At 45.8% G+C, this 15,241-nt stretch overlaps 1 protein-coding gene across 5 annotated transcripts in view; it reads right to left on the reverse strand.

The window, feature by feature from the left end:
• Window positions 1–15,241, reverse strand: part of EPHA4 (EPH receptor A4) — a 248,618-nt gene that overhangs the window by 34,537 nt on the left and 198,840 nt on the right. For all 5 annotated transcript variants that reach the window (XM_040705461.2, XM_040705462.2, XM_040705463.1 and 2 more), the window contains one exon: window positions 9,729–10,067. In XM_040705461.2, the coding sequence (XP_040561395.1) occupies window positions 9,729–10,067 (339 nt within the window). The remainder of the gene's footprint in view (window positions 1–9,728; window positions 10,068–15,241) is intronic.

Here is a 15,241-nt window from a genome sequence, read left to right on the forward strand (position 1 = left end):
AAACAGATGAGGGACAAAGTGGGGAACAGCCTTAAGCTTCCCAAAACACACAAGCCTTGAAAGCAAAATCTTAGCTCACGGTGTCAGTAACTGATTACATCATAGGTGGCACATAATTAAACTCACACAGGGGTTTCATTATTTTGGTTTTATGCTAGATACTGAAAACTGGTGCATAATTCATTCAGAAGGTGTGTCAATTAGCAAAACCCTAAATGGAGTGACTACTGGATATGGTAAGTGGCTTCCTCAGTGGGAAGGACAGTTGTTAGAACTTCCTGTGCAGTGCAAGTGCCATTACAAATCCTGGAAACAAAAAAGTAGAAAAAAATCAACCTGGGAAGGTTCTGAAGACCGGGGTTGTACAAAGAGTGCTGCTCTGCTTAACTCCTGGAGCAGAACTGATCTACTGTATTGGGCAAATCAAATCCTGGGAAAGCAACAGTCCCAAATCAGCTCAGCCATCGCATGGAGAGCTGCATGCTGAGTCCTTCATTGACTGTCAAACTCACAGCACAGCAGGGGGACCCCAGGAGCACCACAGTTCCCAGCGAGAGGAGCCCCGGCTCTCCTGCAGCAGTCCTCCTGGTGCTTATGGGCTGCAGCCAATAGGGATTGCAACGAAAAACACAACTTTCATTCAGAACCTTCAATTCAAAGTCATTTCTTCTTCTGACAGCATGCAAAGCGCTTTTTGGTTCACTTTTATCATCAGGTCACTTTTATATTTGATGCAGATGAAGCTAGTAACTTCTATTTAAGGATCATTCTGGCCCAAGGTAGGATACCCTTTGCTGCAGAGCCCCTCTGAACGGTGATGGCTGCAGCTCATTGGCACACAAAAATATTCTCTGCTTAAGGACAAACTGCACGTTTGCAAGCAGTGCAAAGCAAGTATCCCTCTGCGCTCAGCCCACTCTTCTCCAGCAGTCCTTCCAGCAGGTGCATAACCGCAGCACTACCTTCCAGCAGTGGCAGGCATGCAAGCAGAAGCAGAAAGGTGGGAGCACTGCGGGGCTGCACATCAGGCTGGGCTGCACAGCATCAGGCTGGCAGCACAGCGGAGCCCGCACCTCGCCGCAGCCCTCCATGCCCACACAGGGCAGCTCAACCCAAAGAACAGAGCTCCGAGCTGCCCACACGTCCCTCTCGCTTCCTGCCTTATTTATGTGCACACGGAGTATCCTGATAAACGAGAGGGAAGGGTGCAGCCGTTCCATCCGCATCCCCCTTTATGCTAAGAAAGATAAATTGAGGCTGATTCAGAGGACAGATTTAAAGAACGCACTATGTTATCTAGACAAGTGCAATCTTCCCAGGGAGCCGTTGGAGTGGGCTGTCTTGAGATCATGCCTTTATTTGTTTGCTAAAATAAATGGACAATGCACAGAACTCCATTCATATAGGAGGTACCTTTTCCAGCCCACTACGCCTTCCGATTTCACTTAGCCGAAACTGCCTTATTCTATTATTTATTGATGGGGCCATTTAATGGCACATAGAAAATTAAAGCCAATAAAAAGCTAATTAAAAGCTTCAGCACTTTCCTTTCAGTCTTCAAAAATCTACAGAACTGAAAGACATTTATATCCAAAGCCTATTACAATTTTAAGGTGTTTTTTTTTTTCTCTCTGTTATAATCCATGGATACTTTCAATGTATTTTAATGTAGACAAAACCAAAGAGATTTTATTGAACTGTAAAAGCATTTAATAAAAAATCAGAATCAGTCAATCTTCTTTTTAAGACTGAGTAATAGAATTCAATAGCAGGGATAAAAATCCTAATAAATCCTAACGGAAGAGCTCAGAGAGCTGAGACAAATGTTATAATTTCCTTTTGAGTTCAGTAGGACTTCTCCATACGGGAAAGCTTAAGATGTAAATGACCACGGGCATAAAATACAGATGCCACAGCTCCCTACACCCCTCTAAACTATAATAAAAGATCTAAAAAATTCTCATTTTTGTCACCATCCGATTACAAATCACAGCTTTCACAGACCTCAACCTGTTAGCTGAGCGTCCTGCTAAGGCTTCTGGGATCCCGGTTCCCGAATTTAGTAATGAAGGCAGATTACGTTAATCTAAGACGACGCCATGAAATCCTTCAAGTAGCGGCAGAGAGAGGCTCTGCGTTTGCCTGCTTTGTTTGGGAGGGGAAGCCCACTGGAGCCTTGCCATGATAATAAAGTGCTCCCTGCACGCCAGTTCACACGTGGGGCTAAATCTGAAGTGACGTTTCTCTATGAAAGGAGCGGTATTCACTCGTGTGCTCAGCATTTTGATGTCCTCCAAAACCTGGCAAACATGATTATAGAGATCCAGCGGACATGCCACAGCTCTATTTAGCCCTCATGGTTCAACGCAACGCTATGCAAAAAATAAATAAAAAAATAGCAGGCTGCCTTGGGATGGCATTCTGGGAATAGCATTTCACGCATATGGATGGGCTCGACGCACTTTTTGCACCTCCCCATGCAAGGACAGAATATCTGCACCACATGGGGCCGCACTGCCCATCCCTGCCAGGTCAGCTCAGCATCCCGCCCTTCAAACCAAGCCGGGGCAGAAACTTTGGGACTCAGGGACTGGCTGTGTTTATTTGTGCTGCACTGCATGGCATTTTAATTAGTAACTGTGCGGATTTAAAGCCTTTGAATGGACACACAGGGGCAGTTGTGCAGCCCGGCTTTTGTATTTCTACTCTCTCAAAAAAATCCTGTTTGAGGACATCAGCGGGGGGTTAATGGAAGCTTTGATAAAGTTCTCCGGAGCCTTTTCTTGTTGCTCAACTGCAGACTGGACTCTGCTGTCTTTCTGGCTGTTTTCCCATTAATTTAGTCAGCTGCAAAAGCACCTAGAAAATTTAGAAGCCCAGCTAAACATTCGGTAGCCACAAGTACCTCTTGGGCCAAGCCTCCTTCTACGTCAAAATATCTCCTTGCAAACTGCTTAAGGGACGCGCTCAGACTGGACACGAGGTTAGTGAGTGAGCAGCGGCAGTGTGCTGCTGGTGGAAGGAAACGAGCAGTTAAACGCTGCGGAGCAAACGAGAGCTCCAGGACCGCACCTTCAGCCCTGAGCATTTACCAGCTGTTCCTCTGTACCTCCATAACTGAGCGCCGCATTTGAACACATTTGATGCCTTTTGAAAGTAAATTTCTGTCATTATAAATCTGGTCAACGCCAACCAGTCCTGAAATTAAACACCTTTTTCCTAAGGTGGATATGTAGCAACCCCCACTTTGCACAGCAAACATGAGATCCTTTCAACAGTGTGACCAAACCTTTATTTAAATGCTGCAATTACTTCTTGGCGCTACCTGACACACAACTTGTCTGAGCTGCTCACTGAACCCTGAAGCTGGTTATTTACTAAGGATCTTTAGAAAGCACTTTTTTTTCCCTTCCGACCAAGACTTGTATCCCCCACCTTGAATACAAATTCATGGAAATGGGTGGTGCAGACGGCATTGCCAGCAAGCAGGCAATCGTTATTTTAATTATTATTTCTTTGTGGAAAGCTGCAGTTACCTTAAAATAATAATTGAATCCCTCCCAACAATAGCTTTCCCGGTTTTGTTTTGAAGACGGCAGCACGTATACCTACAACTGCACATTTATTACAGGCCATCAGTTAAAGCCTGTGCAAGAGCAGAGCTGTTAATACGAAACTCCCACTTGCATCTGTCAGCTTGGAGAAGCTCCTTACGCAGACACGTTATCTTACACACATAATTAAAGGTGCAGGGAAGAAATCTGAAACGGCCAGCAGTTGACCTCCCAGGGACACTATGGAATCTCACACTAAATACTGAAATTTGCCAATCCAAAAGCATCCCTGACTGTTTGCTTCCACACAATTCCCAAATTTCTTATGCTGGGCTCACTTATCTCCACGGATCTCCCATCACATTTCTATTTGAAAGGCCTGTGGTTTCCCAGAAGACATTACTTGGTTTGCTTCAGAAGTCCTTGTGGTAACTCCCTCCGATGCAAATCTCCACAGCGGGAGCCAAATTCCCCAGAGAAGCCAGGCGAGGACGGACGAGGCAGGTGGAACCCCACAGCAGCTGACAACTTGTCCCAGCCCTTCTGCTTGAAAAACGAGGGGAGGGGTTGCTAATTATGTCTAGCAGATAAGTGCAAAGCCTTAGAAACCACACTGGTTTAGATTCAAAATGAGAAAGTTGCATACAATTAGCCTGGAATTCTGCAAGATGCTGCAACAAATCACTCGGAGTGTCACGCTCACACATCACCCCTGCTTACCAGTTTTGAATCTCTTTCCCTATTGAATTCACGTCTGACACAGCTCCACTTGAGGAACAAGGAGACTGCTGATCCATCACCCTCAGTACAAACACCTTAAAGCAACATAAAAACACCCCTTTGCAACTCCCGTTTTTCCATTAGACGGACATTTTGCATAAAGAAACCCGCAGCAGCCAGCAGTACGAAGCACATCCCGTGCTCTGGACATCTGGCCCACACCCAGCTGTTTGCCGAGGGATTATTTTTAAATCAGGCTTTTGGGGAACAGGGTGTGGGGGCAGCGTGCTGTGAGCATTCACACGCGCCCAGGTAGCAGCACGAGCTTCCTGCCAGTCGGTGCCTGCAGACAGGCCCCTGGAATGGGCTCTTTGTATCCTTCAGCTGCAGGGAACCACTGACTGGAAATAGTGGGAAGCAGGAGCTGGGCAGCCCACCCGCCCGGAGCCTCTGTAGGTCCTGGGAAGGGCGATGTCAATGTTCAGAGCACCTGTTAATTTTATTTGCTAGAAGTAGTTTAAGGTATTCATGCTGTCACATAAAGAAAATTCTGCAATTGAAATTTAATTAACAATGTCTTTTGATGTTTTGCTATGGAGCGATTCTTTATAGATAGTTATAAATATCCAGGAAAGGAGCATATTAAAAAGAAAATACCGAAAGCCTAGGTTTACTGGCTTTGGCATGTTTTGCTTTTGATCTGTCTGAGCAACTATTACTTTGCCGATATATGCAGTGCGCACTGACCAAGGGCAGTGCACGGCCATGAATTTTTACTGACTGCAGATTCAGTTCTGCACGGGCTGAGCCACACTGGCAGAATGTAAGACCTGATATGCGTTCTCCGTGCTGTTCAGCACAACACGTGAGGAATGCTAATCAACATTTGAAAGGAAACGTGAGCTTTCAAAGGAGACCCACTGAAATACAAAATGGGAATATATTCCCCTATTAACAAGTCCAGTAGAACCTGCGAGCCATCGGAAAGCAAGTGGCTCCCAGTTCTTCCACCTTCCTTTCTAACCGACAACACGAGCAGCCTCCAGGGATCTTTCTCATTTTTATCTTTTTACTGATAGAATTAAGAATGCAAACAAACAAAATGACCTAAAGGCCAAATAAACCTGAGTAGCAGCTGACATTTTCCTTCCCTGCGCTGAACATCCGTATTTTGGGTTCACCACAGTTTGGCTGTCCCAGGAGAATCCTCCATTCATGCAGACACTCCCGGCAGCACTCCGGGTGGCACCATGACCCATTTTTGCTCCTGCCTTGGAGTGGGGCTGGGCTTCAAGTGGCACCGAGGGACCAAGGAGCACCCAGGGGGGGAAGGATGGCAGCACACCGGCCACGCCGCTCTGCTGTGAGATGGAGAGGGGACAGGCAACGGACAGCTAGACAAGCACATGTGGGGGTTGGAGACAAAGGAGGCAGGAGGGAGGAGAGCACAGAAGGGGAAAAATGGGATAGGGAGCCCGAGACATTCCTAAGATCAGTCCTTGATCCTCAGCACAGGAGGTAACGAAAATAGCTGGCCTGATGTGGTGGGAAAAAGAGTAAGTTTATTCAGTTAGCCTGCTTTTTCCATCCTAATTGGCATATCCTTCTCCACCTAGCTGAGGCGGTCCGCTTAAGAATGCACTGAGCCCAAGGTACCTAACAAGGTAACAAATCACCAGGCAGTCTGTTTATTCAGAAACATCGAGCATTTATCTCCTGAAAGCATAGGAGCAAGAATTAAGCCCGTCCCTCACCAAACCCAGACCCAAATGCTGAGCCCTCGACCACGCACACAGCCGAACGCGACAGCCAACGCGGCTGCAGGGCACCTGGGCGCTCAGCTGTTCAGTAACACACAAAGTGCTCAGTGCCCCTTCGAAAAAACAAAAGCTTCCCGCTTGCTGTGAACAAGGTCTCTCTATTGAGAGATTTACTTTTAATTTTGAACAGCTTCAGGGCATTATCCTGAGTGAAAAGGAGAAGAAAAAAAAAAAATAGGAGCCTTGAGATTTCTGAGCTGTTCACTCAGCTGCCTGGTAGGGCTCCTCACTGCAATCAGCCTCTGAGCAGCACCGTATGGAGGAGCCGGGCTGCATCTCCTCCACGCGTCGTTTCACATTTGTTAAGGGTGGACAAAATACTGACTTCATTCAAGCAAAAAAGCAGCCAGCCAGGCACAGAAGTCACCGCTGCTGGGAGGGCCCCTCGGTACCACTATTGCCCAGTACTCACTGGGAAGGTGTTGGCTGCCAGTTCCAACCGCTCAGGGCTCCATCCTTTGCTTTTTTAATTACTTTTTTATCTAATGCAGGAAAAGAGTGGCAGCTCCGATCTCAAACCCCTCAAAAATATTATTATACCAAACATGTATAATAGCAAGCTGAATTCACCATTAAAAAATCCCTAAAATGTCATCTATCTCTTAGAGATAGAAATGTTTACTTGGTTCTAAGCCTGAAATTTAAATTCCTTTTTTTTTTTTTTTTTTAAATGCCATAAAACCCAGAATCTTTTCAAAGGAAGCAGGAAAAATACTTTTTCAAACGCTTTTTGATCCCACTTTGAATGGTAAAAGCTTATTTTCATTTAAACATTTTTCCACAGTATTGGAAACTGAAAAGAGTTTCTAAACAAAAGTGGAAAGTAAACAGCCTCATTTCATTATCTCCAGGAGTAAAATGGCAAAAGCAAACAAAAAAACACCTGTGCCTTTCAACGGCACCTTTTGTGTCACCGCAACACGTTTCTTCAGTTCTGTGCTGAATACACCGGTAACTGATTTCTCATTGTCTTCTCTGTGCCTCCCAACGCACGCCTTCCTTAGGGGCTGGCACCAATGCAAGAGGATAAATAATGGCATTTCTGATTCTAACATTAAAAACTATGCTCTAAAATTTCAATGTATTTTTTGCAGATTATGTGGTTGCGTATCTGGGAGGTCAGTTGGAGACTGGTGAAGTATCTCCTACTCTCCTGCATTCTCATCATCTCTACTGAATTTAAGATGTGCCTCCTGCAAACAGTGACAGCAAATTCCCCAGGATGTGACCCAAAAGCACTGCTCACATCACTAAAGAACCATGCTAACGTCTTTGTTTTTTTTCCTATCAAATGTTGGAAAGCACACAGACAGCAAAAATGACAGCGCACTTTACAGATTTTCCGTGTTGGTAGCTTTGTTTTGATCAGCAAAACACAGAAAGAGTTTTGTGAAAAGAGGAGTTTGACTCCCATCTTTCTTAAAATAAGAAATTCCTGCAATGGAACCAAGGTTGCTTTACATTAGTATGAGAAAGGTGTAAAATCAAACACGCGTCTATGGCAGAGCTCTATCACGACATGATTTCTCTATAATGAAATATAGTGAAAGAAAATGAGTGGCACTGGAATTTAACTGCACCCCAGACACACATTTACAATGATTAAACAGATCAGTACTCGTAAAACCCAAGGGCCCAACTTTACAAATCTTTACTCGGGAAAGTGGTTTCCCTGAAATCAATGGGATTATTTGCATACTCAAGCACTATTTATCTTAGCTGAGATCTATAGGTTTAGGCCACAGATTTCTATTTAGATGTTCTATGCAGAAGAATACACAAAGTTGTGCAAAGAACAGGAGAAGATGAGCACCTTGGAGTTAATTTTCACATATAGCAGTAGTTTTCTCCAGCCCTCTGAAGCATTTGATAGACTGGGCCTGTTTTATAATTGGAAATGTTGGCAAAAATACAAATTTCCTGATGTGAAAAACTGCTACTCATGGATAATAAACAAAATCAATTCTTATTTGCATATTCAATCAGATCTCGGTTTGCATATTAAAGCATAAGATGGTAGAATTTTCACACGGTAGATGGATGCCATTCATTTATGCATATATGCACCCACTAATCCTTACACACGCCAGAATCAGTCAGAAATACTCTTTGCTAGGCATTCACAGTACAAAAACACCGTCCCTGCTGCCATTCTCAACCCTTTCTTCTCATATAGCATATGACAGCGTTCTCCCAAAGCTTCCTCCTATGACTCTGTCTTTTCACCAGTCAAAAAGACAGTTTTGATTTTTGAGTTATAATTTAAAAGGGATGCTGTACCATCGTACTGTCAACTGCACGTGTAAAGAACAAAACAAATGGACCAGATTTTCAAAGGAGCTTCAATTGGGACTTGACAATTTCGCTTGCAACTGTGACTGCAAAATTAAACACACCTCTCACAGTTAATATTGAAGTGCAGTGGACTACAGCTTGGATTTGCAAGTTTTGATTATGCGTACCTACTTTATATGTGCCTCTACTAGGAAACAGAATTCACAGCACACACAGTCCAGTATCCTCAGAATATACAATATTCATATTGTCTCTTACACCATAACTCTACAGATAAATGATAGCCCTGTAAGCTATGCTCCGAGGTGCTGAATGCCTGCAACGTTTGTGGGACTTGAAGGCAATCAGTGCTGCGAGCAATTAGATAACAGGTTTGACAGTCTTGTAGCCAGTCTCACAGTCTGTACATTTAATTTGCATATAGAAGAGTGTCACATTCAAATGTATATAATTCTGTTCATTAAATTAAAAACTGAACCTGGATCCTGAGCTTGAAACCCTAGCTACCTGCAAACAAGAAATATGCTCAAGTAATTAAAGGAAAAAATCATGTAAATGATCATCAAAGCTAAGCCCTGTTCTGCTGCAACCTTTGTTAGGTCAAGCACAGGGAACTGAAAAAACTGGAAGCACTTAAGGTATCTGAAAGAATCAGGTATAAACAGAAAGAGCATTTCACTCTTCCAGATGAGCGAAATGCAAAAATCAGCCAGTGCGAAGATGAAAGCTCATATAGGATTTCTCAAGTGATGCCAGATCTGATCAATTGAAATGTTGTTAGCAGCAGGTTAAGGAGGTATTTATTTAATAATGGGGCAGAATCTAATTGACTTTGCAGGGAGAGGAAAGCTAATGTGCAGGCAAGTGAGCACCTACTTGCTCTTTCTGAATCTCACCCAGTCCTTTCTGGGTGAGGCAGAAGTGCAGTGCTGCGCTCCCCAGGCTGTGCTGTGCCCTCCGCCAGCACCAAGGGCACATCTGAGCCCATGTGCTGGGTCTTCCGAGAAGGGGCTGAGCTGCTCAGCAGCCCTGGCTATGTCCCCTCTGCGTCCTCCACTGCAGCCGTGCTGTTCTGCTTCCGCAGAATGCCTCCCAGTGTCCTTGCTGCGTGCTGCAGCGCAGTTCTGCAACCAGCTATGCTAGTCAAACCCTCCTCGGTTCTTCTGGCTCTAAAGAATTTAAACTATCCATATAAACAACCCAGAAAATAAGGGTTTCACCCAGTTTTGAGTCTTAGGGTACCTTGGGTTCATTTTCTCATGCAAAATTTAATGGAAACCACAGCTTTCCTAAAACAGGGCAAAAGAGACAGGAATCAAAAGTGCATTTGGGTTCCTACCTGCTTGGTTAGTTGTCACAGTGACCGACACAGCTTGGTCCTGGCTGGGGTTGTGCTTGGACACTCCATTCACTGCCCAGACCTCAAAGGTGTAGTTGGTGTGTGCCAGGAGGTCAGTGATGGAAACCTTCGTGGTTTTCAGCCCGTTCTGCTGGGGGCTGAAATGTACACCACTGCCACAGGACCGGCAGTGGCTGGGCTCCCCTGCCCCGCAGCGCTTGCACACCACGTTGTAGGAGATGTCGTCCCGTCCTCCCTTGTTCTGTGGGGCGCTCCACTCCAAGTTCACTGACGTCTCGTTGACGTTGGAAATCAGGTTCTGGGGTGCGGATGGAGGGCCTAAGAAGAAAAAATCCACATTTTTAGTAACTGCAAGGATGTCATGTAGTATCTTCAGACTTATGGCCCTGTGTGGGCAATCCCAGTGAAGTCAGTGAGAGCAGCGACGATGCAGAATTTTACTTTTCCATGTTCTTAATGAAGATGGAAAATTAACCAGTAGGACAACTTTTAATCTCTTCATCTGATGAAGAAACAATATTTTTCAGCTCTAAATTAACCTGAAAGCCCCATACTACAACCAAACAAGAGCTGTGTTTTTCACTTGCATCACTTACACTTGTTTTGAAATCTTATTCATTCATTTGATATATTTTACAGTCATTTTTCATCATCTCCCGAGCAAACCATCAAATGCACAAACCACTGCTTTCAGATTTTCAGAGTCCCCCATAACACACAGGCAGACACCCACCAAAGTTGTTGATCATCCAGTATTATTATCTTTTTTTAGGAACAGAACTGCAATATTTCCCACACAAATTGATGTCAGATGGCATTCAGCAAATACTGAAGCCCACAGTACCAGCACTCTCGCACCACAGGGCAGGAGACAAAGACCCACGTCTTGTAGGTGCGCTGTCCGGTTGGCTCCAGCATGGAGGGGGGGGGGGGGGGGGCAGTGTGAGCAAAGTCCCCCATGCTCCTCATACAATGGGTGTGAGCCAGGTGTGGGGCAGAGGCCCGCTGCGATGGAAATGGCTGCTCTGCCCAGCCCAGCACCGCCGGCTGCTCCACAGCCCAGGCACAGGCACAAACCTCATTTATATGCTTCAATCCCCACAGGCCCCGAACCAATAAGTACATTAAAAATGCAGAAGAGCTAATCCTGTGATCCTTAATCTAATTTCAATACAGTTGAGGTGAGACACATTTTTCTATCCTTAAATTTAACAAGAATCATTCCTGGCAACCCCGTGAAACAGATGAAGGATTTTATACAATACAAAAAGCTCCGCAGCCATCAAAACGCAGCCCCTTCTGGGACTGAGCACAATGGCTCTCTGAACTACACACACAATACTGTGGGACAGGGCACGAGGTAAAATACAGCACGCAACACAAATGGAATAGAGTGAGAACGAAGCATGCAAAACGTAACCATCCAAACCAGAATGCAGTGAAGATGGCAATCCTTAGTCATTATGCATGGTTGGAGCTTTAAATGCAGGTGTTATTACCAGTGAAATACCGGAAATAATTTCATAGGAAGTCACAAATTCAATTTTCATTCAAGACACTGGAGAGCTTATGAAAGCTTCTGAAATTTCTCAAAATATTATTGATGGTTGGAATTCAAAAACATTCAACTAGATCTGCTGGCAGAAAGGAAGGAAAGTTCTTACAAGTCTCATTCCAGATTTTCCATTCTTATTATTCATCCAATGTTAAGAAATTGGAAAAAAAAAATTAGGCAGCACCAATAGTTTGATTAACCGTGTAAATAAATTAATGTCAGTCTCTCATATGCCAAAGGTACAAAAGCACCCATCAGGCTTAACTGGAAACTGAATAAATAATAGTGAAATTCTGCTGAAATCATAAAGCGACTCAAGTGTAGCAGCAAAGAGGTCAAGCCATCAAAAGGTAATGGTGGTGAAGAGAAATTGCGGCTGCCTGGGTTCATCAGCAGCAGCTACAAGGAAGGCTGAGCTCAAAGCACACTGCAGAGGGGGGGGCTTTGAGGTCTGCATCAAGTCCTTGGGTCCATGCTTGAAGCTGCCAGGACACAGCACATGTTCACTGGATGCAGAATTTGGATTTGGGGAGAGGCACGTAGGTAAGGAAAAAGTCTTAAATTACACAGAGGTCAAATGTACCTACTACTTATCATCAGTGCCTAGATGAAAGCTTCTGCTGCAAGAGCAGCTGAGCAAGGATTGCTTCTCTGTGCTCAACTTCACAAATACAAAATTAATATATTCATTTCGAGAGGAGAGAAATCCTCCCTTCCTGCCAAACCTTTGAAGTACAGTCTCTGGGCTAACCGGGGCTGTAAGGCAGATTTACTGCCATGAGCAGACAGATCACAGCCCAGCCCCTGCAACAGGGACTCCTGCTGCTGCACCGCCGGGCTGCAAGCCTCTGTTTTGGTCTATGCACCAGCAACACTGAGGACATCCAGGGACAAAACCTCAGTACGCAAAAATCAGCTACTACACAGTGAGACTCAGACGGGAAAAAACAAAGAGCTTTTTCTTGCAGAGCGTTACCTTGCTGCTACTGCACTGCCCACAGCTGGGACCACTGTAGGGCCAGGGTCTGCACCCTGGGAGCTGCCACACTCACAGTCCTAAAGACATGCCTGTTAGCTCAGACACAGCAGCCGATTTGGGGTTAATCTCAGACTTACTCCGGTGTCCATTAAGATATTTTCCAAGGCTCTAGGTCCAGTTTCACGTGGGAAAATGTGCCAGAATGAATCAAGCTCCTCAGAAGCAAAAAGTCAGTAATTAGTATGTGGGACAGGGCATAGCAGTGTCTAAACAGAGACGCGGCGAAGCGGAAAACCAGGGAAGCAGATGCTTGCAGGTCACAGAGATGAGCGCACCACCTCCAGCATGAAAAGGAAGATGCGGGGGAGTTTCCAAATGGTGGGCTGACATGGCAGCGAGGGGAAAAGCAATTTCCTTTCTTTCTGGAGCATAGTTGTTAATGGAGCTGTTGGCACTGGGAGTGGGGAACAGTTTCAGATTGATGGGCCTGGTTTCAGATGTTGAAACACAGGGCGTATCTGCTCCTTCAATAGTGATCAGGATTTGCTTTGTTTCTGACAACAGAGCCGCTGCCAGAGGAGAGGAAAACCCTTTCATGGCCATGGGAGGCTGCATGCACCAGCAAAGCAGCACTGAGAGGGACCTGCATGAGGGACATACAGAGAGGGACCTGCTCTGTCATGGGGATCACAAAGAGGACAGGGTATAAGCATGGTTGGCTGAGGGCGGGATCCTTCAGCTGCCCATTCACCAGCACCGCAAGCAGGCACAGGGGAACAGAGAGAACGGAGGTTTTTCATATTATTCCCTCTTGGAGCTCCACAAACCTTGCTTCACAATAACGCCATCAAAATCAGCTGAGCCACGAAGCAAATGGAAGGCCTGGGGTGGAGCAAGTTCCGTGCGTCTGGGCTTGGGGAACTGAAAAGTCTGTTTAGCAACAAATCTTTGTCAAGCTAATCTTGCTATCTTCCTCAACCCTCCTATTAGATTTACTTAAATGCATTGTGCAATGCAGATTGTGTTTGGCTTTCTCTTGCTGCAATAAGCTATAGGCCTTGCATCTATTTGTCTGCCTCTTTACTGACGGACAAACAGATCTGACTGGCTGGCAATACTGTACCCCCTGTCAAACGAGTATTCAGGAAGAGTACAGTTTTTAAGGAGTTAACAGCACAAGCACTGATTTGTACTAAAAGGGTTGGTGCATTTTAGCACCCTTACTACAATCTCAGGCTGCATTTTTCATCCGCCACTATTTCCCTCCCTCCATTCCTACAAGGCGCTCGGGTCCCGTTCCCAGCCAGAGGCCTCCTGCAAGCCCCTGCAAGGCTCATACAAGGCTGTTGAAATCCCTGACAAAGATAGGAATCATCACCCGACCAGCTCCCTGCTTCCTGCCAGATCACAAGACACTTCCCCGTGCCACCTTATCTGTGCCATCTCTGTGGATGACAGGTCTCCCTGGGCAGGCCGCAGGAGCTTCCCTGACTCACATCAGGGCCCGGGTGGTGCGATGAGCCCGGGGAGGCCCAGCCAGGAGCCCCGCTCCGCTCTGCGGTGCTGAGGGAGCACCCATGCAGCACAGGCCATTTCTGTGAACTGATTATTTGCACGAGAATCGTGTTCAGACTTCGGAACAGATGCCCTCAGGGATCAACCTCGCCCACAGAAGGAAGGTACCACACACAGTGAGCCCCGCCGAGCCACGAGGCCGAAGCACAGAGCCTCCTGCCCAACAGAGTGCACGCACTTCAGACCTGTGCTGGGACTGCTGCTGCTGCGAGCCCCCAGACAGATAGGCACAGCCTGCCAGGCACACAGCCACTGCCCTGCCGGCTGCAGCCAAGCCCACAGAAACAGCTGCCCTATGATCTGAGGGCAGAACCGCAGGTGCGCTGTGCTGGGGAACTCCATTCAAATGGCTATGACAAAGGTTTTAATATCACTGGTTTTACATCTTCCTTTTTTATTACTGATCTGCCCAGCATGGTGTTTCTCTGAAAGCCTCTGTGGGTGTATGCAGTAAATTCAATTACAGTTTTCTACATCCAGACAAGACAGACTTGTTTGACATAGAGAATACTGTCTTCACTAAACCAGTTAATTTAGTTCAGCAACAGTGTATGGTTAGAAGGCGTGGATTAAAGGGCTGTGAAAGGAGAAGAGAAATAAATGATTTCAGGCGAAACAGCTCCTGAGAGACTCTGCTGTCCCACAGTATGACCAGACATGCTCCCCACTGCCCCAGGCTGACTAAAGACAGAAGCCCCACTGCCAACAACAGTAGTCCCAAATGCTGGGCAGGCTTTCAGAGCAGCTTGCAGAGGTTTCATCCCCTGTGACAGCTGCAGTGCTGACAGCCTTTGCTCACTAAAGCTATAGGTGAATGAAAGTTTGTTGTTCCTATTCTCAGATGCCTCATAAACAAAGCATTGAAGATGAAAGCAGTGGGCTTCGGTCTGGCTAATTCAAATGGTCCTGAGTAACCACGATAAGCTACTGTGTCAGGTAGAAATAGAAAAACACCACAAAACAAACCAAAAAGCACCTCAGCACAGGGTTCTGACACTTACTGCCTTGAAAGTAAACTTAGGACTTCGAGAGACCCACTCTGACTGCACTGAGAACGAAGTTCTCCCTAGCCAGGCACAACTGTCCCAGCTGTCCCTGCCTGAGGCTCTGTGCCAGGAGTCCCTTTCTTCGTACTACTTCATCCTCAGTCACTGAGGGTGGCAGTGGATCGTTTTGGCAGCGATGCTACTCAGTAAGGGCTACACTGATATTATCAGTGCTTGGACTGTAACCACATCTATGTACTATTAACCTATGGTATGGTTAATATTTATTACATTGAAAGATATACATGTGGGAGAACACCTATTAAAAACACAAGCTTAAACCCACACTCTCCACGGAAGTGCTAATGGAGATATTTCAAATATATACCCTGAAGAA

This window comes from Gallus gallus, chromosome 9, assembly GCF_016699485.2.
Source record: "Gallus gallus isolate bGalGal1 chromosome 9, bGalGal1.mat.broiler.GRCg7b, whole genome shotgun sequence".
NCBI classification, from domain to species: domain Eukaryota; kingdom Metazoa; phylum Chordata; class Aves; order Galliformes; family Phasianidae; genus Gallus; species Gallus gallus.